Raw genomic sequence first — 22,117 nt, 5'->3', positions numbered from 1 at the left:
CTCATCCCTATGATAAAATATGTGTCAGCTGCTTGTAGAAACCATGTCAGCTGACCCATCTCTGGAGTGACAGACACTGTCTTGTCTGTATCCACTCTGGACTCGCCACAGGGAGCATATGACTCCTGGCATTGGTAATTGCAGGGTAAGAGTAGGGCATTTACAGGTCAGCACTGTTTCATGCCAGGTCAGAGCACTGAGTAGAGCAAAGGACTGAGGCTAAATGACTCTGACACACACAGCATTAAAGGACAACATGCTTTGTTCAGAGCACAGGGAGGTCTCGGGGTGAAACATCACCAGTTTTGAGTCATGAGTTACGAGTGGCCAAGAGTGTGTCAACAAACTGTATTTTCACACACTGTCAGATGCTGAACGCAAGATATGAAAGACAAGATTCAGATTTAGAGCTTAAGATGGTAAAACATATGACAGCAAACCAACATAGTCATAAAACCACTAATAAAGTACACTGCAAACAGATGGACAGCGTTCAGTTCATTGAGTCCAAATCAAACCACGTGCTGCTGTCAGCTCCAGGATACGAGACTTAAATGAAAGATGATTTATGTTATTTCTAGATTTCAGACTTTACAGAAGCCTTGAGTTCCTGAAAAAGCTTTGGTCTTTATCTCTTACATGCCTCTGAAGTCCAGCATTTATTGACACGAAGTTAGCGTCTGACTTTGTATCTCTGCTAGTCTGTCTTTTTTTTCCCTTCCTTTCCTCTCATGTAATCAAGTTTTAGATAAAAGTTGAGTCTTTTGGTTATTTTCTTTATAAATATGACAGTCTGACACCTTTTTTCCCCTTTCTGTCTTTCTCTACAGTTGTATCTGGGTATCGTGCTGTCAGCTGTTGTCATCATCACCGGCTGCTTCTCTTACTTCCAGGAAGCTAAGAGCTCCAAGATCATGGAATCATTTAAGAACATGGTCCCTCAGGTACCAGAGACTTCCTAGTCATCGTCAGGATCATGCCGGGATGTTTTTGTGGTGATTGTTGTGCCAGAAGGGGATTTCACAAAATGTATTGCTTGATTAAATCCAGTTTTCCAAATGAATTTGCTTGAAGGAGGTTTGAAATAAATTATGCTGCAGTTTGTGGAGTGACTAAACATTTAGAATTCAAAGACCAAAGGGTGCTGAAAATTAATGAGTGTATCGCTTGTCGAGTTCTGTGGTTACGTATTATATGAAGTGATCCTCCAAATAGCATGTTTCCGTCTTTCTTTGTCACTCTGCGATCCAGCAAGCCTTGGTGATCCGCGAGGGAGAAAAGATGCAGATCAACGCTGAGCAGGTGGTTGCAGGAGATCTGGTGGAGGTGAAAGGAGGAGACCGGATCCCTGCCGACCTCCGCATCATCTCCTCACATGGCTGCAAGGTGAGCTACAGGCACAGACAGATTCATGATGACAGACATTCAGAGATAGTAGAAATCAAGGATCTAGAGACAGATCCACAGGGCAAGCGATTCACAACAGTGTGGATAAAGGAGACCTCAGAAAGTCAATGGCATTCGGCAACTTCAAGCAATAGCAAGAAAAATAATCACTGAAAAGCATAAGTGGGTCCCAAGTGAAACTTTTCTCAAAATCAAGGAAACCAATTAGAGTACCACCATTAACAGTGCAATACACTGTTTATTGACATGGTGGTAAGTGCATTAGAGGGTTACCTAGGCAACTGGACTCTGGAATGTCCAGTAAGAGCAAACCATCAGCAACATAAACATTTGTGGCAAGTGAAACGCTTCCTGTATGGATTCTGCTGGAAAATCTGTGTCTGTATCTCTCTCTCTGGATTTGTATGTAGCCCTCAACAAGTTTCTCTCTTGTCTTTCTCTTTTTCTTTGACTTTGTTTTTTTTTTTTTTTTTTGTCAATCCTGCTCTGTCCAGGTGGACAACTCATCCCTGACTGGTGAATCAGAGCCCCAGACCAGGTCACCTGACTGTACCCATGACAACCCCCTGGAAACCCGAAACATTGCCTTCTTCTCTACCAACTGTGTTGAGGGTAAGTTTATCACCATTATCATCATCACCATTTTCCAACAGTCAAATACACCTTTATTCTAATATGATAATGTACATCAGAATCAGAATACTTTATTAATCCCGAAGGAAATTAGGGTTACAGCAGGCAGCACGCTAATGGCGCATGCGCACTCACAAAGGAACCTTCTGACCAACTTTACACAAACATCACATTGGGGAGACATGTCAGAAAGGTAGGCTGATAAGAAAAAAACAACGAAAATACATAACATGAGGTAAGAGGAGGAGAAAAAAAATTCCACTCAGACTGAGCTCCTAGTGGGAGAACAGTTTGATAACAGAAACATACATAATATTGTACCTGTTGTTGGTTTTGGCGGGGGTTGTGTTGTGTTATTTTAACAAGATATGACCCAGGATTTCATTGCATTTCTTCATTTTCCCACGGTGACAGTGAGTTAGATATGGAATGAGTGACTTCTCTGGTCATCAAAAGTAGATCTAGAAATGTGATCCTATTTAACCTTGTACCAGTTCCTTTCTAGTGGATCCTGTTGTAGCCATTGTATTATCAGCATTGCAGCAAAACGCATTATGAATCTCACAGTGTATTAATTGGAAAATAGTAAGATGTGGTGCCCTCTGGTGGACACATTACATTCTTCACTACGTCTCCAATCATCATCACTCTGTCCGCTTGTTCATCTATATTATCACACTCTATTTATTTATTTTTTCGTTCTCTATTTTTTCCCCTGCAGCCAGTGTTGAAGTGCATATATTTTAAAACCGTTCCCTCTGTTTTTCCAGGAACTGCACGTGGTATTGTTGTGTGTACTGGTGATCGCACAGTGATGGGACGCATTGCCACCCTCACCTCAGGTCTGGAGACTGGGAAGGTAAATATATTATATATAATAACTGCTCACATCCATTACAGCAAGAAACTAAAACCGTGTAACTATACACTCATTCACTAAAACTCTTGTAATATTATTTAAAGCCTATATATTGTCTTAGTTGTGTCTCCTTATCAGAAATTAAATCTCTTTGCAGTCAATTAAACATCTTCTTTTTTTATCCTCAGACACCCATTGCCAAGGAGATTGAGCACTTCATCCACATCATCACAGGCGTGGCTGTTTTCCTTGGCGTGACCTTCTTCATCCTCTCAATCATCCTGGGTTACTCCTGGCTGGAGGCTGTAATCTTCCTCATTGGTATCATTGTGGCTAATGTGCCCGAGGGACTGCTGGCCACAGTCACTGTGAGTTGGCAGAGAGATGTGAAAGTAGTGGATGGTGCAATATGGAGTGTCTGTGTGTGTCCAAGATCCTTAGGTGTGGTTCAGGTTTTTGTTTTTTTGTTTTTTTAAATTTGTCAATAAGGCTGAAATGTTAGGATTGGTAGTATGTGTGTCTGACATTGATTTGTCCAGACTTGGGTCAAACTGTAGCTTCACATAATATAAAATACAAAGAAATTAGATGAATCTTTGAAAACTTTTTGTATCATGAAACCTGTTTTTTCAAAAATTTTATTCCAACACTCACTGGTATTAAAAATAGTAACATTTCTCATTTTTAGTGTGTTAGTAAGTCACTCTAATATCGATTTTCTCACAGAGAGAAGGTAACAGACTAAAGGTGGTGTCACCAATCACACTCCTTGGGCTGTTAGCGGTTTAACCCACATCTGAATGTGTGTTATTTACATTAGTTTCTGTTTTATTTTGTGTTGTTTCTGTGGTTTTTGGCTGGTGTTGTGTTGTGTGTGGTCTGATCATGTCTGTTTGCTTGTGTGCTCTCTGTGTGGTTTGATATTGTGATTGTTATATTTCGTGCTTTAACATTCTCAGTTTGTTTCTGTGGTGAAATGTTGTGTCGCCTCTGTGTATTTGTCCTTTCATCTCCCACTTCCTCTCTCTTTCTATTAAAGGCAGTCCCATATGCGTTTGTGTGTCTCTCTCTCCATCTTCCTTTTCGTGTGTCTCTCTCTTTTCCAGGCCAGTGGCGGTGCTGTCTGCAATGACAAGGACTAGCTAATGTAATGACATTAGGCAAATGTTTCTCAGCACCATGAACTGAATTTAGGCCTCCTGTGCTTGGCCTTGGCTAGTTTGACCCACTGGTCTTGCCATACTTGGCATGGTACCATAATGCACTGCTGCTCTGCTTCACAGCATCACTCTTTCATGCTTCATGTTCTCTCTGCACTGCTTGTTGGGCTGTGTTTTTATATCCTGAAAGGACTTTTCTGTTCTTACTGCATTGTTATGTATAGAGTGCTATGTTGGTGAGCAGAATGAACGTTTCCAGGCATCTGGGTGGTTGTAAGTTCCTAGTTGGGGTTATGTGTTTCAGGTTGTTGGCAGAAATTAGTTAAGTGTCTGGAGATGCTCATCTGTTCTTTTAGTTTACAACATAGATACTAATTGTATTTTTCTCTCTCTTTCTCATTGATTTTATCCATTTGTTTGTGACGATCATCAACAACTCTTTCCCACTTGTTTTCTTTCTTTCTCTCCCTCTCTCTTTGCCTTTGATGCCTTTCCTCTGCCACTCCCATTTCCTCCTTGTTTTTGTCTCCTGCTTCATCACTCTCCTCCAGGTGTGTCTGACACTGACTGCCAAGCGAATGGCTCGCAAGAACTGTCTGGTAAAGAACTTGGAGGCTGTGGAAACTCTGGGCTCCACCTCCACCATCTGCTCTGATAAGACAGGCACCCTGACCCAGAACAGGATGACCGTGGCCCACATGTGGTTTGACAATCAGATTCATGAAGCTGACACGACTGAGGATCAGTCTGGTGAGATTTTGTTCTCTTTTTATTTAGTAAGCATTAAATGTGTGCCTCCATGCAGTATATATTAAGTAAAGTGCAAATAAACAGGATTGTGAAATGTGTGGATTTTAAAGGGCGCAAACAAAAAAGCTTCCCTTAAATATAGCAAACCAGTCACCGTGTGCAGATACACTGCCTCCAGTGCTCCTGCCATGCTTGTACTACCGTTTTGTAAGCTGATTGAGCACCATCTGCAGTTCATACTGAATCTTAGAAACTCTTAAAATGGTGAACCTGAACTTGGACATGTCTGAACATTTTAATCACACCTTGTATTCAGTAGTTTTTAATCTGTTTTTGTGCTTTGAAAAAGTGCAACAAACAGATTAGCTGTTTCATTGCTAAAAGCAAAATGTGAGACTGGAACTACATTCTGTTCTAAGTAATGTCTATTTACATGCCACATAATGCATGGAAACAAAGCACTGAAGTAAAGCTAAAGATAAAATGGCAAGATTTAACCGTAACCCTTCGCTGTATCAGCAGCTGGATGCTTGGATGAGGTTCAATGACTTCTTTTTTGCTTCTTGTAGGCTCCTCCTTCGACAAGAGCTCAACAACATGGGTGTCTCTGGCTCGCATTGCTGCCCTGTGCAACCGCGCTGTGTTCAAAGCAGGTCAGGAATCTTTGCCCATTCTGAAACGAGACGTAGCCGGTGACGCCTCAGAGTCAGCTCTACTGAAGTGTATCGAACTGTCCTGTGGCGCCGTCAAGGCCATGAGGGACAAGAATAAGAAAGTTGCAGAGATCCCGTTCAACTCCACTAACAAGTACCAGGTGAGTACCAAGTACTTGTTTGTGCAGAAAGAAAATATAATAAGCAATTACACAAATTCCCAGTTCATTTTAACATGAGCTGAATCAGGCAATTTGTAGTAAACCGGCTTAAACATGCAAAGAACTGCATACCAAATATTTATTCATACTAATAGTTCAATCCATTCCCATCAGCTCTCAATTCATGAAACTGAGGAGGAAAATGACAAGCATTACCTGCTGGTGATGAAGGGAGCCCCAGAGAGGATCCTTGACCGCTGCTCCACCATCATGGTGCAGGGCAAGGAGCAGCCGATGGACGATGAGATGAAGGAGGCTTTCCAGAATGCCTATCTGGAATTGGGAGGACTGGGAGAGAGAGTGCTGGGTAAGGATGATCGGAAAACTAATTATTTCAAATGCCATGGAAAACAATTAGTGAAATACAATTTTGACTTTTCTTGCTCTCTGTGCTCAAACTGTACTAAATAAAATAAATTAATTGTGTGAGAATTTAACATCCCTCTTCCTTCAGGGTTCTGCCACCTGTTTCTGCCTGAGGACAAGTACCCAAAAGGTTTTGCCTTCGACACCGATGACGTCAACTTCCAAACTGACAACCTTTGCTTCGTTGGCCTCATGTCCATGATTGACCCTCCCCGCGCTGCCGTGCCTGATGCTGTGGGCAAATGCCGCTCAGCTGGCATCAAGGTGGACACCTTTCTGTTCTGACAGTCTGTTATTTGTCTCTCATTCTCTAAAAATGTGTGTCTTCTGTTTATGATCTTCTAATCTTATTTCTTCTTTTCTTCCTTTAGGTTATTATGGTGACTGGTGACCACCCAATCACAGCCAAGGCCATTGCTAAGGGTGTGGGTATCATCTCTGAGGGAAACGAGACAGTGGAAGACATTGCTGCACGCCTCAACATTCCTGTCAGCCAAGTGAACCCCAGGTAACATTTACTCCTGTGGCTGCATCATCACTGCTAAAGCTGTTTTGAGCCATAATACATGATACTGAAGAAAAGAAAAAAATATACATATATATATGTATTTATAATTATATTTCTTTCTTTTTGGAATGCAGGGATGCAAAGGCCTGTGTCATCCATGGTACGGATCTAAAAGACCTCACACAGGACCAGATGGATGACATTTTGAGGAATCACACAGAGATTGTCTTTGCCAGAACCTCCCCACAGCAGAAGCTCATCATTGTTGAAGGTTGCCAGAGACAGGTACGGTTACTGCACCGCCACTGATTTACAGGTGAACAGAGATAAACAAAAGTGTAATTAGTTTTTATCTCTGGGGCTGTAAAGTGAGTTTATGTGGCCTCTTCCTCTGTCAGGGTGCTATCGTGGCTGTGACCGGTGATGGCGTGAATGACTCTCCTGCCCTGAAGAAGGCTGACATTGGTGTTGCCATGGGAATCTCTGGCTCAGACGTATCCAAACAAGCTGCAGATATGATCCTGTTAGATGACAACTTTGCCTCCATCGTCACTGGAGTGGAAGAAGGTGAGGGACAAACAAAAGGTGGAAAGGTGGAGTGTGGCGAGGAATCAGGGCTACAAATGACAAAACAGACATAAAAGGTGTAGGAAAAGGTTCAGCTGAGTTTTAAAAAAGTATCCTATTTGTTCGCGGTTGTCATGTTTGCAACAGGAACTCAGCAAAAGTGACGCCACAACTGCTAGCACACGCAGTCATCATTTCTGCCTGTTGTGCACCTCTCAATATTTGATGCTCACAGCAGGACTAGTGGACTGAGATTCATATTGGAGACACAAGTGTACAAACAGTTTTGTCTTTACTGCAATTTCAGTTTTATATCAACACAGGAGAGAGGCCGATGTTGCAACAGCTTTAAAAGTGAGAGATTTTGGAGAAAACTTTGCTTCCTGTTTCAACATCTTCTAGTCACTTTTTATTTCTCATTGTCACCACCGGCCCTGCACGAGAAAACTGCAGCTCCTCAAGGACCAGTGTAATGGTTAAAGGACTGTAGTGATTTTCATGAAAAGAAGTTCAACAACTACTTAGATGGGCAAAGCACAGTTCACTCAAGCTTTGTTTGAGCATGTGGCATTTTGTTTGTTGTATTTATACACCACCTTTGTCTTTCCAGGACGTCTGATCTTTGACAACCTGAAGAAATCTATTGCGTACACTCTGACCAGCAACATCCCAGAAATCACCCCCTTCCTCTTTTTCATCTTGGTCAACATCCCCCTGCCTCTGGGTACCATCACAATCCTCTGCATCGACCTGGGAACTGACATGGTGAGAAAAAATCTCAGGACAAAGACTCAAAGACGAGACGTGCTGTTCAGGCTATAAAATAAGAAAGCACTGTGTGAAATAACCTTTCTGAACAGATTGTCTCAGTGCATTCATCACTCAAAACATTTTAACGTACACACAGTAAACCAGTAAAACCATGCTGGACACTTGAAGCTGTTAACTGCATGCGCTCATGTCAGATGCATACCTGATTAATGCCTTTTATTTATTATAGCAGCCACGAGAACAGCTATTCAGTGTGGTCCCTTATGATCAGCATCGCTGTGAAGAGTAAAATATTAAACATGGAACAGAGGTGGAATTCAAGGTCATTTTAAATGGGACCTTTAGAGAACACTAGGTGGCAGTGTTGAACCACTATTTATAAGAAGCAGCTCTCACATTTTCCACCCTCTCAAAGAACAGAATGTATTAATACCAAACCCTAGATACAGAAAGACCAAATTTTCATAAACGTTATAAAAACACACATCAAGAATATATAAGTAAAGTTACCAAGGAGTATCTCAAATAAGACAGAAGTGTCTCTTTTTCCTTTCCCCTCTTCCAGGTACCAGCCATCTCTCTTGCTTATGAAGCAGCAGAGAGCGACATCATGAAGCGACAGCCCAGGAACCCACTGAGGGACAAACTGGTCAATGAGAGACTCATCAGTATTGCCTATGGACAGATTGGTAGGTACATTTATTCTTTACAGTTTGTGGCATTTAGTGTAAACAGTGTTCAGGCAGCTACATGGAAATGGTTTGCACTCTACAGCAGGTAAGTGTCTTAGAAACTGTCAACATAAAGGTATTAACAGTCTGATGAGGATGAGTCCACTGCACTCAACAGGCAACAAATCAAAATATCCTTTAGTAAACATCTATTAGTGCTCATTTAATTTAAATATCACTGTTCTTTTCCATCTGTCTAAAACGAGAGATGGAAAATCAGTCTTTACTGACCATGTCGAGTCTACAGGATTTTACTGTGTCAAATAAAATGTATCATTTGATTAAGGGACTCTCTGTTTGTCTCTGTAGGTATGATCCAGGCTCTTGGGGGCTTCTTTGCCTATTTTGTCATCATGGCTGAAAATGGTTTCCTGCCATCTCTGCTTGTCGGCATTCGACTCAACTGGGACGATCGCTCCAACAATGACCTGGAGGACAGCTATGGACAGCAATGGGTATGAGTGAAATGTTATAATGTCAGTGTCTCTTGTTTCAGATATGTTCACTTATGTAGTGGAGCCACTGAGTGACTTGAATTTGTGACATTCAAACAAACCTTTTGTTTTTGTGCCATAATCTTTGAATGATTAATGTAAGTCTTAATTTAATACTGATGTAATAAAAGCTATTTATAAACAAATCTATTGTAGAAAGCAGACAGGAGATATTCTCTTTCTCATTTCCTGTGCAGACCTATGAACAACGTAAGATTGTGGAGTTTACTTGCCACACAGCCTTCTTTGTCAGTATTGTGGTGGTGCAGTGGGCAGATGTGATCATCTGCAAGACCAGGCGTAACTCTGTGTTCCAGCAGGGCATGAGGTAAGTACAGGTTATTGAAGAGAGCGTACGATAAAAACAATTCCTTTTAAAAATGGTGGGCAAAAATAATCTAATTGATCTCAGGCTTTAAAAACCTAAGCAATTCTGATAAACCACATTAGATATTAATAGTGAACTTTTTGATTGTGTGTTGAATTTTGTAAGGTATGCAATTCTACCTTCTTCTTACAGTCAGTTTGTATGAATGAAATGACAAAACACAGTGACGACAGACATCTATTGCAAAGGCAGCCATGCTGAACCAATTTTAGGTTTATTTTAAAGGGAAACATGTAGGAAAACTGTAGCTCAGTAGACACCATTACAATATACAGTCTACAAAGTAAATATATCTAGGCATAGTACTTATTTTTGATGGATCAGTTCTGCATTGCTGTATTAGTACTTGGAGAACACAACAATCTGAGTACTTTCAGAAGTATACAGGTCTCGTATCTAAAGAAAAGGCATCAGTTTCTTGTTTGATTGCTTTTCTGTTGTTGTTTTGGAAAAACAGAAAATTGATACTGAACATGAGAGAATGGATGAATGGATCACGACCATGATTCATCAATAAGATTTGATTTGGTTTTTGTATTTATTTTCCCCATAGCATCCACTAGGTGTCACTAGATAACCACATTTACCCATGTGCGCTGTCACATATGTTGCTCTTTTTCTTCCGTCCATCTTGTTTGGTCTTAAGCTGTGTGTCCTCTGCCCATGATGCTGTGTTCTGCAGGCAGCATTTGTAGGTCAGGCACACAAACTAATATAATGTTACTATAACTGTCGGCCTGCAGGGAGTTGCCCTTGAAGCTTTTTTTTTTTTATTCAGAAGTAGGTTGATGCCAGCAAAAAAACGGCTGCCAACTGTTCAGAAAACAGACAGTGTAGTGATCTGTTTTCTGAAGAGCATCACTGACGAATGTCCGAGATTTTTGAGTAACGGGATACTTCTTTGCTTGGTGACTCTTCATCTACTTGTGTGTTTTTTGGCTCTTCGCATCTGTTTTTGCTTTTTTTTTTTTTATCCATACATGTGAGTGTTGTAATAGCCTCTCTTGTTTTGCATTTGTTTTCTTTCAGGAATAAGATTTTGATCTTTGGCCTGTTTGAGGAAACGGCTCTGGCTGCTTTCCTGTCCTACTGCCCTGGTATGGACTTGGCACTACGGATGTACCCACTCAAGTAAGTGGCATTTAATTAATAAAGAGAATCATCAAACAGCAGAACAAAACATCATCATAGTAACTATGGATGTTCAGTCCATAAAATGTATATTTTCAGGTAAGGAATTGCGAAAACAGTTTCTTTGTCCTGAATCTCAGCGGACTTAAATTTACCACTGTCTCTTTTGTCCCGTCCTGCCATGACACCCTATTCATTCAAATATTCTCACTCTGTCCTTTGTTCCCACTCGTTCCCTCACAGGCCCAGTTGGTGGTTCTGTGCGTTCCCATACAGTTTCCTCATCTTTGTTTACGATGAGATCCGAAAACTCATCCTGCGCCGAAACCCCGGAGGTGAGCTCGCACACAACCATATATATTTACTTGTTTAGGGGTAGGGTGGTGTCAGTGAACTGGAAAGTGGTGATATATTTTATAGGAGAAACAGAGGAGGCATAGTGTGGGTTGTGAACAGTAATATAACTTGATAAACTAGAGGTGTATCTATAAAATATTTTCCTTCAGTCCATTGACGGTTAACATTTCTCTCTTTCTTGTGCTTCTTTCCCTCTTTGTCTCCATGCAGGCTGGGTGGAAAAAGAGACATACTATTAAATTATCAAAGCATCATTTACTTCTTGTCCCATTTTTCCCTGAATTCATCCCTTCTTCTCTATCTCCCTCTGACTTTCTCTTTCCTCCTTCCTTGCCTCCATCCATCTCTCCTCTCGGCATACTCGAAATGTACAAGAAAAAAATGTTTACTCCTCATCTTTGTTCCTCCATCTTCATTTCCTAAAGAAACAAAAAATCAAAATGCCAAGACGACAAGAGGACCAATGACAGAGGAGGAGAGGATGGGGAAGAGGGTGCATTTGTAAATCTTCTCTGTCCTTTCGGTCCCTCTGTCCCCCTTTTTTGTATCCAAAGCCTACACGGCAGTAGTCTGCCAGTAACACTGTTTGTGCCGATGCTTACTACACTGTTAGCTACAGCAACTCTTCGTACATGTACTCAAATTACATCGCTGTGTGGAACCAAATAAAGAAAACATCTTGAGAATAAAGCAGAAAATCTGACTGCTCCACTGCAATCTCTCGGGCCAAGCAGCACAACAAAACGGCAGCTCCGGTCTAGACTACGACCTGGCAATTTGAGCGGGTGGGTGGCATCATTTTTGTTTAGTTTTTTATTTTTATTTATTTATTTATTTATTTATTTTCCCTGCCAGAGAAAAGCTGCCCAGATCCAGCTCAGTAATCACTGCCATTTCCTGCCATTCGCCTACCGCGACTTTCCTTGCCTTTTTTTCTCTCTCTATTTCTATTTACTCACTGCCAGTCTTTCACTGCCGTTCTCTCTTTCTCCTCCTCGCCTCCTTTCCTATCAATAAAGAATCGGTGTCACCATAAAACCAACCCACTGTCTCACTCACGCCCACAGCAGGGTGGAAAAAAGTTCACTTCCTCCGACTCCCCTGTCCATCCTCCCTTCCCAGTGTTGTTTTCTGTTTGTGTTATTGTTGTTTTCTAATAGACAGCTGGGTGTGTTTTTTTTTTTTTTTTAAACAAAACAAAGTTGTTCGTAAAAGTTTTACGTGTTTTTGTTTTTTTTAAAGTTCGGAGTGAGTCTGAGAGCTGCTTGTTTTCATTCAGACATGACAAAGCACACTTTCTCTCCCTCTTCCTGTTCATCTCATCTTCATCTTTTCCTTTAACACGTGTGCCCTCCACCACCAATCTCACCCCCCTCCTGCCTGTCTATCTGTCCCTGTTTGTCTGTCTGTTTGTGAACACCGTGCAAACCCTCCGTCCTTGTAAACTTCCACCCACTTTCACCGCCTGCCTCCTCTTATTCTCCCACCCGTGACCGACCTACAACCTCCCAGCCCTACCCCCGTTGAAAAAAAATTACAATCTTTCTGTGTCCTCGGAAAAAGAGATTTCTCTCAAGTTTCATTCTTAAATCAGTGGAATTCTGGAATAAGGCACTGTACCTTACACTGCGAAACAGCAGCAAAAAAAAAAAGGAAATGAAATAAAACCGAAGGATCTCTCTTTTTTCAGCTTGGCCTCGACTTTGTTTTTGTGTGGAGTCTTGTCAGAAAATGGAAATAAATGCTGTGACCAACTTACTTTTGGCGGGAGTGTCAAGTAATCTGTTTGAACTTTAGCTTCTCACTGGCTCATGGGAAATTGCATATCTGTATACTGCATGCTGTTTAGTGCACAGAATTTGGGAAAAATGTTATGAATGCAGTTTGTAGACAATGAAGAATGCAGGACTGAAGGAGCTGAAGAAACTTCATAGTCAAGAAAGGTTTTATGTCCACGTGGCTGCTGAAATTAAAAATAATTTTGATAACAGAGACATTTCAAGACAGCTGCCAGTGGTGAGAATGACTTGCTGTCATATTGGCTCAACATGGGCGATGAAGATTGTGTTAGATGACCAAAAAGCTCCATAAGAGAAACTAATTGAATCTTTCTTTTAAATGCTTCAAAGTGCTATTTACAGATTCAACAAGTATGTTTCATATTCATCAGCTAAAGTGATAAATACATGGATGATTTTACATAGCATTGCAGTAATCTGATAACTTGGTTATATCCTAGCAGCCACAACATTCCTGATAATTCAGTCTGTTAAGAACGTTTAAATTTTAATGCAAATATCATACTAGCTGTATGTTTGGTTGTTCACTGCACACACGAAGCTGCGCTGTGTTCAGACAGCCTCTTCTTGTAGTCGGTCTGAAGCTTTTTCAGCAGTGTTTGCAAACACTTCAGACCACAAAGGACAGCCAGCGAGGCGACACGTGACCCTGTCTTCAGCTCACCTGTTGCACTTCCTTGGATAACTTGGTGGGTACTACTGTTGCACATTGAAAACACCCTACAATGCGTCCTACTTTGGAGAAGCACTGACCCGATCATCTAACAGTCACATCATCATATTATTAAAGCAGAAAAAAGGTATGATAGCTTATATCCAAATGCTGGACATTACTCCAGCTTTCAACATAACAGCTTTACTCACTGCAATGAGGTAATGTTATTATGTGTCAGTGGTTTAATATTGCCTGTTTAAGTAACATTAAAACTAACAAAAGATGTCAGAACTGGCGAATGGAAGTTAGATGTAATATACTGCTGATAGTATCTGTTGCATAAACAAATTATTTTCCTAATATCGTCTTGTTTTTAATATACATAGAACTGTTTAAATAAGTGAAAATGTTAGCCAGTTGTAAACTTCTATAAAATTACTGGTTATTTCTGACATCAAAATTGTAGGTGCATGACCCAGAGACCCAGTTTAAGATTGCTGTTCCTTAAAATATTATCCCCAGGTCACCTCAGTGGGTGAGCAGTCGACCATATGCCTTATGGCCAGAGAGCAGTAGGCCCAGTAGTTCTGAATCATGGCCCTTTGCTGCATGTCTTCCCCACTTTCCTGTCTATCTACACTTTCTCTATCCAATAACAGCTAAAAGGCCAAATATATATATACATAAATGTATAAATAAATTAATGTGGTCTTCAATTAAGTAGGATTAAAAGCTAAGTCCTGGGTTTAAAAATACTTTAAAACCTTCTAAATTAACTAAATCTATCAACACAATTCTTGAAAAAATACTACCATGACACAATATTTGGAAAAGATAGGAATTAAAGTTGAACTAATTTGGTGCTGCAGTGAGTTAAAAATAAGTATCAAACGTTAACAGCAGCACACGCAGCGCTAAAATGCTGACCCTGGAAGTTTTAGCTTTTGTAGAGGCTAATTTTATAATATCCTTCAGATATCTCAGCTGAAGGAATACCTTCCACAAAGACATGCTGCTACAGGAATGAAGACCTAAAGAAATCTTTGCAGTAAAACTCAACAGAACCACAAGTCAAAACATTTAATATGCATAATACCAGGAGCTTAGCAATGTCTAATCTGGCAGTAATTTAATTTAGCTTGGGGCTGAGTAGCAGGAAAATCAGCTGTTAGCAGGGAAATGCCAAATAATGGCACACACTAGTTTTACCTTTCACTGAGAATCTAAATATTGTAATGCAGGAGATTCTTAATATGTTCATTTATATAACAAGGATAACTACGAAAAACAATCAGGTTGTTAATTCTTACTCAGGAATTAACACCTTTAAGTAATGAACACTTGAACATCCTTTTTGGTTTTTTTATTTGCACTTATTTACACTTTATTATAATTTTTTTTAAATAACCACACTGTTTAGGTTAAAGGTTTGGTCGTCATCTACCGCTTTAATGAGCCTTTCTTCGTCTGTCCCATTGAAATAGGTTGATTTGTACACTGATTGCAGCAGTGGTTATTTAGAGAGCACAGAAAACAGCTTCTGACTGCGTGTTATGCTGCTTGTGTACTTGTGAACAGATGAGTCTCTTATGTGTGTGTGTATATATATCTGTGTCTGTACACACACACACACACACACAGTGACTGAGTGCAATGGTGTTCGTGTTTCATGAATATTATTACAAGGCTCACAGAGCAAATGAGTGCTCCTGCCCACTTGACACACACCCTCTTGTAACCCAAGGATATAGGTCACCTCTTTTGTTAGTTTGTTTTCTGCTTCTTCCTCTGAGGATTTTCATCCAACCTGATACGTTATAGCCCTGATGCTCTCTAGCTACAGTTTATCACCTGTTTACTCCTTGAAATGATACAATTTTTATGATTTATCACCGACATATGAGTGATATTAACGTGTAATAAGTTTTGTCTCTGCTAAGCAGCTGGTCTTCATCCTAGATAATACTGACATAAAGTTTCCTGTTTTGCAATAAAGGACTGATCAAATCAATACTGTACACTGCATCACGTTTCACTGCCAGCTCTGCAAACCTTTAAAGTTACCCGGTGTAGATAATGAAAAAAGATTATATATACAGTGAAGAAATAAAAATCCCATCTTTGATCTGAAGTGTCTCTATCATGATCATTACTGTACTCAAGCCTTTGCTCAAAATTCTTCCTGAGTTTCCAAACTCTTATAAATCCAGAAAAGTGTCAGTCCCATCTCTGTCCTGTGGAGAGCTGTGTAGGTGAGGGTGTAATACCAATTGCATAGTTGTCATGGAGCAAAAAAGGAAAGATGCCTTGCATGTATCTGTGTGACTCAAGCAGCTTTGACAAAACAGCGGTAGTTAGTTTCTTAGAAATGGAACTGTTCTACACACAAGGGTAGGGGTTGGTGCTAGCTGCATAGCATGCTAACTTCAGTAGATATCTTTGCGACACAGTGCATACTCATCCATCATTTCAGATGCCCCTTTTTTTGTAATTTAACCTTGCAACAGGGGGGTTCTGTAGCCAAACAGAAACTTCCAGCACAGAAAATGAAGCCAGTATGTCAGGTTCAAAAACTGCAGTTCCTGTAGTGGCCACTTGAGGCTTACTCCAAAAGCACCGGTCCCTATACTTCCATGTTAAAAAGCCCAACTTTACAGCCATAAAAAAACTCTACAAACAGCGATATTTTTTTAAACGTATAAATAATACTCGAGTTAGGGGCATTAACAGTCTCACCATTCAGTAAGCTGGAACCACTCTGTGTCGGCTAGGCATAAGTTCCCCTAACTTGAGTCACTGAACTGAACCTCGTCACCATATTTGTGCTATCAGTGTTTTTTGGACATTTTTTAGCATCTAAAAAAACAGAATTATTGCCTATTGTGTGATTCAGAGCATCTAAGATGCTTGTGCTTCAGTTTTGGTAAGTATTATTTATTTTTGTTTTTCTAGCAGTTGACACTAATCAGTTGATATTGTTATGGAGATCAGATTATTAACCAGATTGTTAGGGTTAGCTGATAACTTAGCACCTCATGTTTTAATGCAAATATAGTTATGTCTAGAAAAGTGATGGAAAAAACCAACATGTCATCAGTCAAAACCGTCTGTGATACCATCCGATGGACATTTATAACATCTGTACTGAAACAAGATGATGATATTTGGCATCCTGGAAATGTGTGAGTACTGGGCTGGTGAATCATTCTCCTACTGATGTACAAAGTAGCCCAATATTCCTAAAGGCTACATTCTAGCTGGTTAGTTTGCTCTCTTGAATATATACCAATGCAACACAACGCACAGATATCCACCCGTTTTTTAATGGTTTATCTAGCTTTAGGTTTTAGGGAGGCTGGACCCTCTCCAAGGTGACAAAGAGCAAAAGGCATGAAGCACCCTGGACAGGTGACCAGAGAGAGATAGATGGCCATACACTCTGACATTCACGCCTACAGCCAGTCTAGATTCACCACTGTGGATGAAAAACACACAGAGACACCAGAACACCAAGCTGACCAGGAGGTTTTGGAGCCAAACCATCTTGCTGTGTGGCAACAATGCCAAACGCTGCACCACCCATTTTCAAATATTCATATTAAACCGATAACAGATGCACGGCGATTAATTCTTTCCACACACGGCATTTGACTTCAGCTCAGATTTTGTAAAATACTCAAATATAAAAGTGCCATGTAGTAAAATTTAAAACATGGGTATGGATATTGTGCGTTGTGTTTGCTTTCTCTTTATCTCCTCCTGCCTCTTTATGTGAGTAAAGTCTTAGAAACCCATGAGGGCTGAGCACCCTCAGGTGTGTGACACTTGAATGAAAGTATTCTATTCATACAGACACACACACAACCAGGAATACACTAACAAACATCTGTTAGAATATAAAAGAGAGGAGATGCCTTATAGCAGTGCAGCTCCACTCATTACGACACACACACACACACACACATCCCTTTCTTATCCCCCATAACAGCCACACTGAAACGCCTTTCCTCTGGCATACACACACACCCTCTCTCAATCTTCTACCCACTTATTCTCTCAACCCAACACACGCGCACACACACACACTCTCTCTCTCTACCTCTTTCTTCCAAACCACACACGCACACACCATCTCTCAATCTCCTACCCGATTACACCCACACGCCAAAATCCCTTTTTGCACACGTCCCCAATACACACATCTCCTACCTTCCCTAAAACCCTTTTTCGTTTCCTCTGACTCTGACACACACACACATACACACAGGGCTCTCTTTTTGTCAACCACTAACCCCTCCATCCTCCCCCCGTCCCTCTCCCTCCTCCCAGTAATCTGGCTGGCCCGTGGCCTCCTCTCTCTCGCTCCACTGTTCTGTGTGATAGAATATCGATCGGTTTGCCTCGGCTCAGCGTGGAGCAGGAGGAGGGGGCGGCTGTAGGGCTATAGGGAGAGCGTGTGTGCGAGTATATATGTGTGTGTGTTGGATGTTTTGGGGTGGAGGGGAGGCAATGGTCAGACATGCTCCAAGGTTGTTACCACAGCAACAGAGGGATGGGTCAGAGGGTTGCCATGGCGCCTAGGTCGCAGGGTCAGGGTGTGGGTCCTGGAGGGCTCACGTTCTGCGGTTGTATGTATGTGTGTTTGTGTTAATAGGAAGGGAGGGGGAGACGGAGGTGTCCAGTCCAGCTATATTGGGTGTGTTAATAATGAATGGTGTTGTATGCGGTCGCTGTCTCTTTCTCTCCCCCTCCATCGGTGTCTGTCTTCTTCCTCGGCCCGCGCGCGCTTGTTTTGTCGCCGCAACAATATATGAAGCTGTAGCACATCGGCTCGGTTCAGGTGCACTTTATTTTTTTTAGAAAAATCAACTTAAATGAAAAAGATTGGCTCAGTCCAGCAGGAGTGTGAATCTAGATTAAAATAACCCCCACACACACCATTTTTTTTTAGTGTAACAGCACACCCATAAATCAGCCAACACACATATGTTGTTTAAACTAATACAGCTGATGTGGCTCAGCGTACATTAAGAACAACATAAGCAGCTTTACATTAAAAATCGAAATTTCTCAATAAAACAGGAATACAGGCCTGACGTGAGATTTTTATTTTCATCACGTTTCTCCTCGTACGTTCACGGCTCCTTTGGCTCACGTTAAAATGCTGCTGCAGAGGGAATTTAATCACCACGTTTGGAGAGTTATTTAATTGTTATCTTTGCACTTTTTATCTGGTGTTGTTCAAAGTTTTTTTTTCTTATGCATGCATCATCTTCATTTCATTCAAGTTTAACACTTTAACAATTCTCCTTAAATCCATTATATTAAAAAAGGTTAGACAATTATTTTGGGTGGATTTTTTTATTTTTTAACAGCTCATGTTCCTACCCTGTGAATCTGGAAGTGCACATTCCAAGCTGTTATCAGTTTTGAGTTTATGTTTCTGCCATTCCCTAAAAGAAGAAGTGCGACAGCTTTTAGCACTGTCACATATTAACCCGCTCTAGTCCTGTTTTCATGACCTAGCGAGCCTCGTGTTTAGAGTTACTCAGTCTTTAATTACACCTGCTGGATGAGACCAGAGATTGTTTTCACTTCCTCCTTCCTCGGCGGCGTGAATTCTGTCTTCTTCATTTTATTTTTCACGATGCAAGGAGCCACAGCAACTACAGTGTACACAAAAAGACAGAATCAGACATCAGCACGCCAGCAAACGTAAAACTGAGCCAAACTGTGTCCATACAGAGCCATGAAATCAAATACAAAACCTCTGCATTAAAACAAAAAACTTTGGAATTCATTCCTAAATAAATTCCTACATTTTTCCATAATTATTGAGGAAATTTTCAAGCTGCACTTCATAATTTTTATATAAACATATTATGCAGAATGGTGGCACAGAACAACAAACGTCACACTAGTCGTCTCAGATTTTCAACAAGAACAGAAGGCTGAATTCATTTTTGAAATCTTGCATTTGATAAGATCATACACCTGGTTTTATGATACTGTGTCCAAGCTGTGTGCGTGCCACTTCTCGGCCCTAAAGTCAGTTAAATACAACGACGGATGCTCGAGTGACAATGTTGCCAAGCTGTGGTTCAGAATACAAATTCAGATCCAGCTTGACTTATCTGGTCAAAAGCACCTTAGTAGTGAGATTTCCTTTTTTTAGATTTTAAGCCAGTGGACCAAATAGGATCTTAAAGTCACAAGGCGTCCGTGCAAAGCCAATCTCTCAGCACTGCGGACCCTCAGCCCCTTCTCCTCCCATACCCTGCACTACCACTGCAGGGTTATCAAACAGTCCCCGTGCAGCTTGGACGACTACATGTGTGACTGATTTCCAGCACATTTCAGCGCCACTGCTGATGTTTGCCATGTGTGCATGTAAGAAAACTTCGAGGCAAGGAATGAATATGAATCCAGGTTTAACCATTACTCACCGAGCATCACTGGCACCGTGACTCCACTCCAGTAAAGCAGATAAAACAGGTTATGTATCATGGAATATTCATATAATATCCTGTTTAGGGCAGAAGGCAGAAAGAAATCAGATACACTTAGTAGGTAAATATAGGCAAGTACAGGTAAGTATAACACATCATAATTCAAGATTGACTACATCCTGCAAATTAAGTTTCCCTCTGTGAGTGATTTATTCTGTGAAATTATACTTTACTGTAGATTAAAATAAGCAAACTGAATGATCAGTGACTTAACTGATGAGAGTAGTTCCAAAGAATGTGTATCAATTTGATCAACTATTGTTCAGTTCTGCAAATATGTCACAAAATAACTAGTTGATTCATTTATAATATGTCAGACTGACTGATCACTGATCTGGAGGATGTGTATCTGTTTCTTTCATAATTTCCTTTCATTTTAGTCTACCCTCCAAATAATTTTGGAAAATATATGTTTGTTTGTTTGTTTGTTTTTCTGTTGTTGTTGTTTTGGGGGTTTTTGTGAGGCCCTCGTGTCTCCCTGCCCTAGTGAATAGTTACAAAATCAATTTACTTTATTAAACTCAAGCTGAGTACGAGAAGGAAGAAGATCCGCAAGAACCAGTTGAATGAGTCGTCAGGCGATCTGGCGGCGTTGGGAACTCTGAAGTCAGGTGGAGGAGGGCAGCAGTTCAGCCATCTGAGCACACGGTGGCGCTCGAAGCCCTCCAGCCGTCTAAACAACGGCCTACAGGTAGATGGAAAAAAAACAATCAGCTTTCACCACTGATTTTTGAACACAATCAGCGCAATCTGATTATTATTAGTAGTATAGTAGTAGTAGTATTAGTGTTGTTTGTGTAAGTTTGGTCATACGTTCCTTTGTAAGTGCGCATGCGCCATTAGCGTGCTGCCTGCTGTAACCTATAATTTCCTTCGGGATTAATAAAGTATTCTGATTCTGAGTATTCGTATTATTATTGGTCGTGGTGCTTTTAATTTTGAAGGACTGCACATGAAACAATTTCCAAAAGTTTTTAAGAAAATGTTGCGTTTTTGTCAAAAGCCAGTGATTATGTGCAGCCACAGTTTATCTGGAGGTAAGCTCACCAAGTAGCTCTAAACAAATCTCTTCAAACGAACCGACAGACAACCCGCATAAACGTGTTTACAGACCTCAGGTTGCAAAGCTGGGCGACCCTTGGAGCTCCTTCCTCCCTGAGTAAGATCTCCGCGTCCTCCATGTGGTCCGATTATTTTCGACTCTAGATCTTTTAACGCAGTTTTTTGTTTGTTTGTTTCTGTGAAGTTTCTGTTGAGACTTGTTGAAGTTTCGTGTTTTGTTAAGTTTTCTCGAACAATACTTCCTTGTTGGTGTCGAAGCGCTCATGACGGGAAGTTTCTGCCCACTGAAAGGGTAGTGGGAGGAGAGAGTGAACGTTTTGAAAATTTGATGGCCTCGGGGCAGAAGGCAGAAATGGTCTCACATTTGATGTGACTTAAGTAATCTTTATGCAGACTTGCAGTTTTGGAAATTTCTTGTGTTACAACAGACAGTTCCCGAATTTTAACCAAAAACATACATGCTGGGGAAAAATAGTTTTGATGTATTTTATATTGATAATGAAAATTATTTTATGTGACTCCTGACTTCCAGGACTTGGTAGAAGAAATTTCAAAAGCCAAAAATCACATATTTTGACTGCGTTGAGGTCTAGGCTGAGGGTTAAGGTACTTAACCCTCAGGTACTTAACCCTCAGCCCCAAAAGATGCTGACAAGCCTCCAAGCATCGAGTCTGCAAAATGTTTCTTTATTTAGTCACATTTTCAGTGTACATTGATCCACCTTAGATATAATTTGCTGGATTTTAATTGCTGCTGTCTAATGAAAACGAGCACTAGCCTTGATGTTAGCAGGATGAATGTGTAAATATTCTTTAGTTCATTTGTCTTAAGCGACATAAATAAACTTGTGACACTGGTTACTACTGCATGAGAATATGAACTGGTTTGTGCGTCCTTATTTCCATCACTGTACCCTTGTTAATTATCGCTGTATTCACAGATCATTACGATTTAATTTAAACACTGCTTGGCTGCTCTCGTGCTGTGTTCCCCAAGGTCACCGGCAGAAAGTGTTTGTTGCACTTGGGCCTATTTTACAATGATATTTTAAATAACACCGTAAGTGGAGCTATTAAGAGTAAATTAGTGGTGGCT

The 22,117-nt window shown here is 40.7% G+C and overlaps 2 protein-coding genes across 3 annotated transcripts in view; one reads left to right on the top strand and one right to left on the bottom strand.

The window, feature by feature from the left end:
- atp1a3a (ATPase Na+/K+ transporting subunit alpha 3a) overlaps nucleotides 1-13,005 on the top strand; it is a 28,252-nt gene extending 15,247 nt beyond the window's left edge. For both annotated transcript variants that reach the window (XM_080863269.1, XM_080863270.1), the window contains 19 exons: nucleotides 831-944; nucleotides 1,252-1,386; nucleotides 1,902-2,019; nucleotides 2,811-2,899; nucleotides 3,088-3,267; nucleotides 4,611-4,809; nucleotides 5,379-5,623; nucleotides 5,798-5,990; nucleotides 6,138-6,313; nucleotides 6,421-6,557; nucleotides 6,692-6,842; nucleotides 6,956-7,124; nucleotides 7,735-7,889; nucleotides 8,461-8,584; nucleotides 8,936-9,081; nucleotides 9,318-9,448; nucleotides 10,538-10,639; nucleotides 10,883-10,974; nucleotides 11,207-13,005. In XM_080863269.1, coding sequence (XP_080719395.1) covers nucleotides 831-944; nucleotides 1,252-1,386; nucleotides 1,902-2,019; nucleotides 2,811-2,899; nucleotides 3,088-3,267; nucleotides 4,611-4,809; nucleotides 5,379-5,623; nucleotides 5,798-5,990; nucleotides 6,138-6,313; nucleotides 6,421-6,557; nucleotides 6,692-6,842; nucleotides 6,956-7,124; nucleotides 7,735-7,889; nucleotides 8,461-8,584; nucleotides 8,936-9,081; nucleotides 9,318-9,448; nucleotides 10,538-10,639; nucleotides 10,883-10,974; nucleotides 11,207-11,235 — 2,685 coding nt within the window. In that variant the 3' untranslated portion in view covers nucleotides 11,236-13,005. The remainder of the gene's footprint in view (nucleotides 1-830; nucleotides 945-1,251; nucleotides 1,387-1,901; nucleotides 2,020-2,810; nucleotides 2,900-3,087; nucleotides 3,268-4,610; nucleotides 4,810-5,378; nucleotides 5,624-5,797; nucleotides 5,991-6,137; nucleotides 6,314-6,420; nucleotides 6,558-6,691; nucleotides 6,843-6,955; nucleotides 7,125-7,734; nucleotides 7,890-8,460; nucleotides 8,585-8,935; nucleotides 9,082-9,317; nucleotides 9,449-10,537; nucleotides 10,640-10,882; nucleotides 10,975-11,206) is intronic.
- A 5,276-nt stretch (nucleotides 13,006-18,281) lies between these two features.
- On the bottom strand, nucleotides 18,282-21,308 carry LOC308384887 (uncharacterized protein). The gene is made up of 4 exons (XM_080863524.1): nucleotides 21,073-21,308; nucleotides 20,471-20,644; nucleotides 19,897-19,976; nucleotides 18,282-19,116 (listed from the first exon to the last, which is right to left on the bottom strand). The coding sequence occupies exons 1-4, from the start codon at nucleotides 21,138-21,140 to the stop codon at nucleotides 19,010-19,012; spliced, it is 429 nt and encodes a 142-aa protein (XP_080719650.1). The 5' UTR covers nucleotides 21,141-21,308; the 3' UTR covers nucleotides 18,282-19,009.
- Between the last annotated feature and the right edge of the window lie 809 nt (nucleotides 21,309-22,117).

The sequence above is a fragment of the Rhamphochromis sp. 'chilingali' genome (assembly GCF_963969265.1).
Source record: "Rhamphochromis sp. 'chilingali' genome assembly, chromosome: 17".
Classification (NCBI taxonomy): Eukaryota; Metazoa; Chordata; class Actinopteri; order Cichliformes; family Cichlidae; genus Rhamphochromis; species Rhamphochromis sp. 'chilingali'.
The sequence above is the reverse complement of the archived record's forward strand: the minus strand, read 5'-3'. Positions and strand labels throughout refer to the sequence as shown.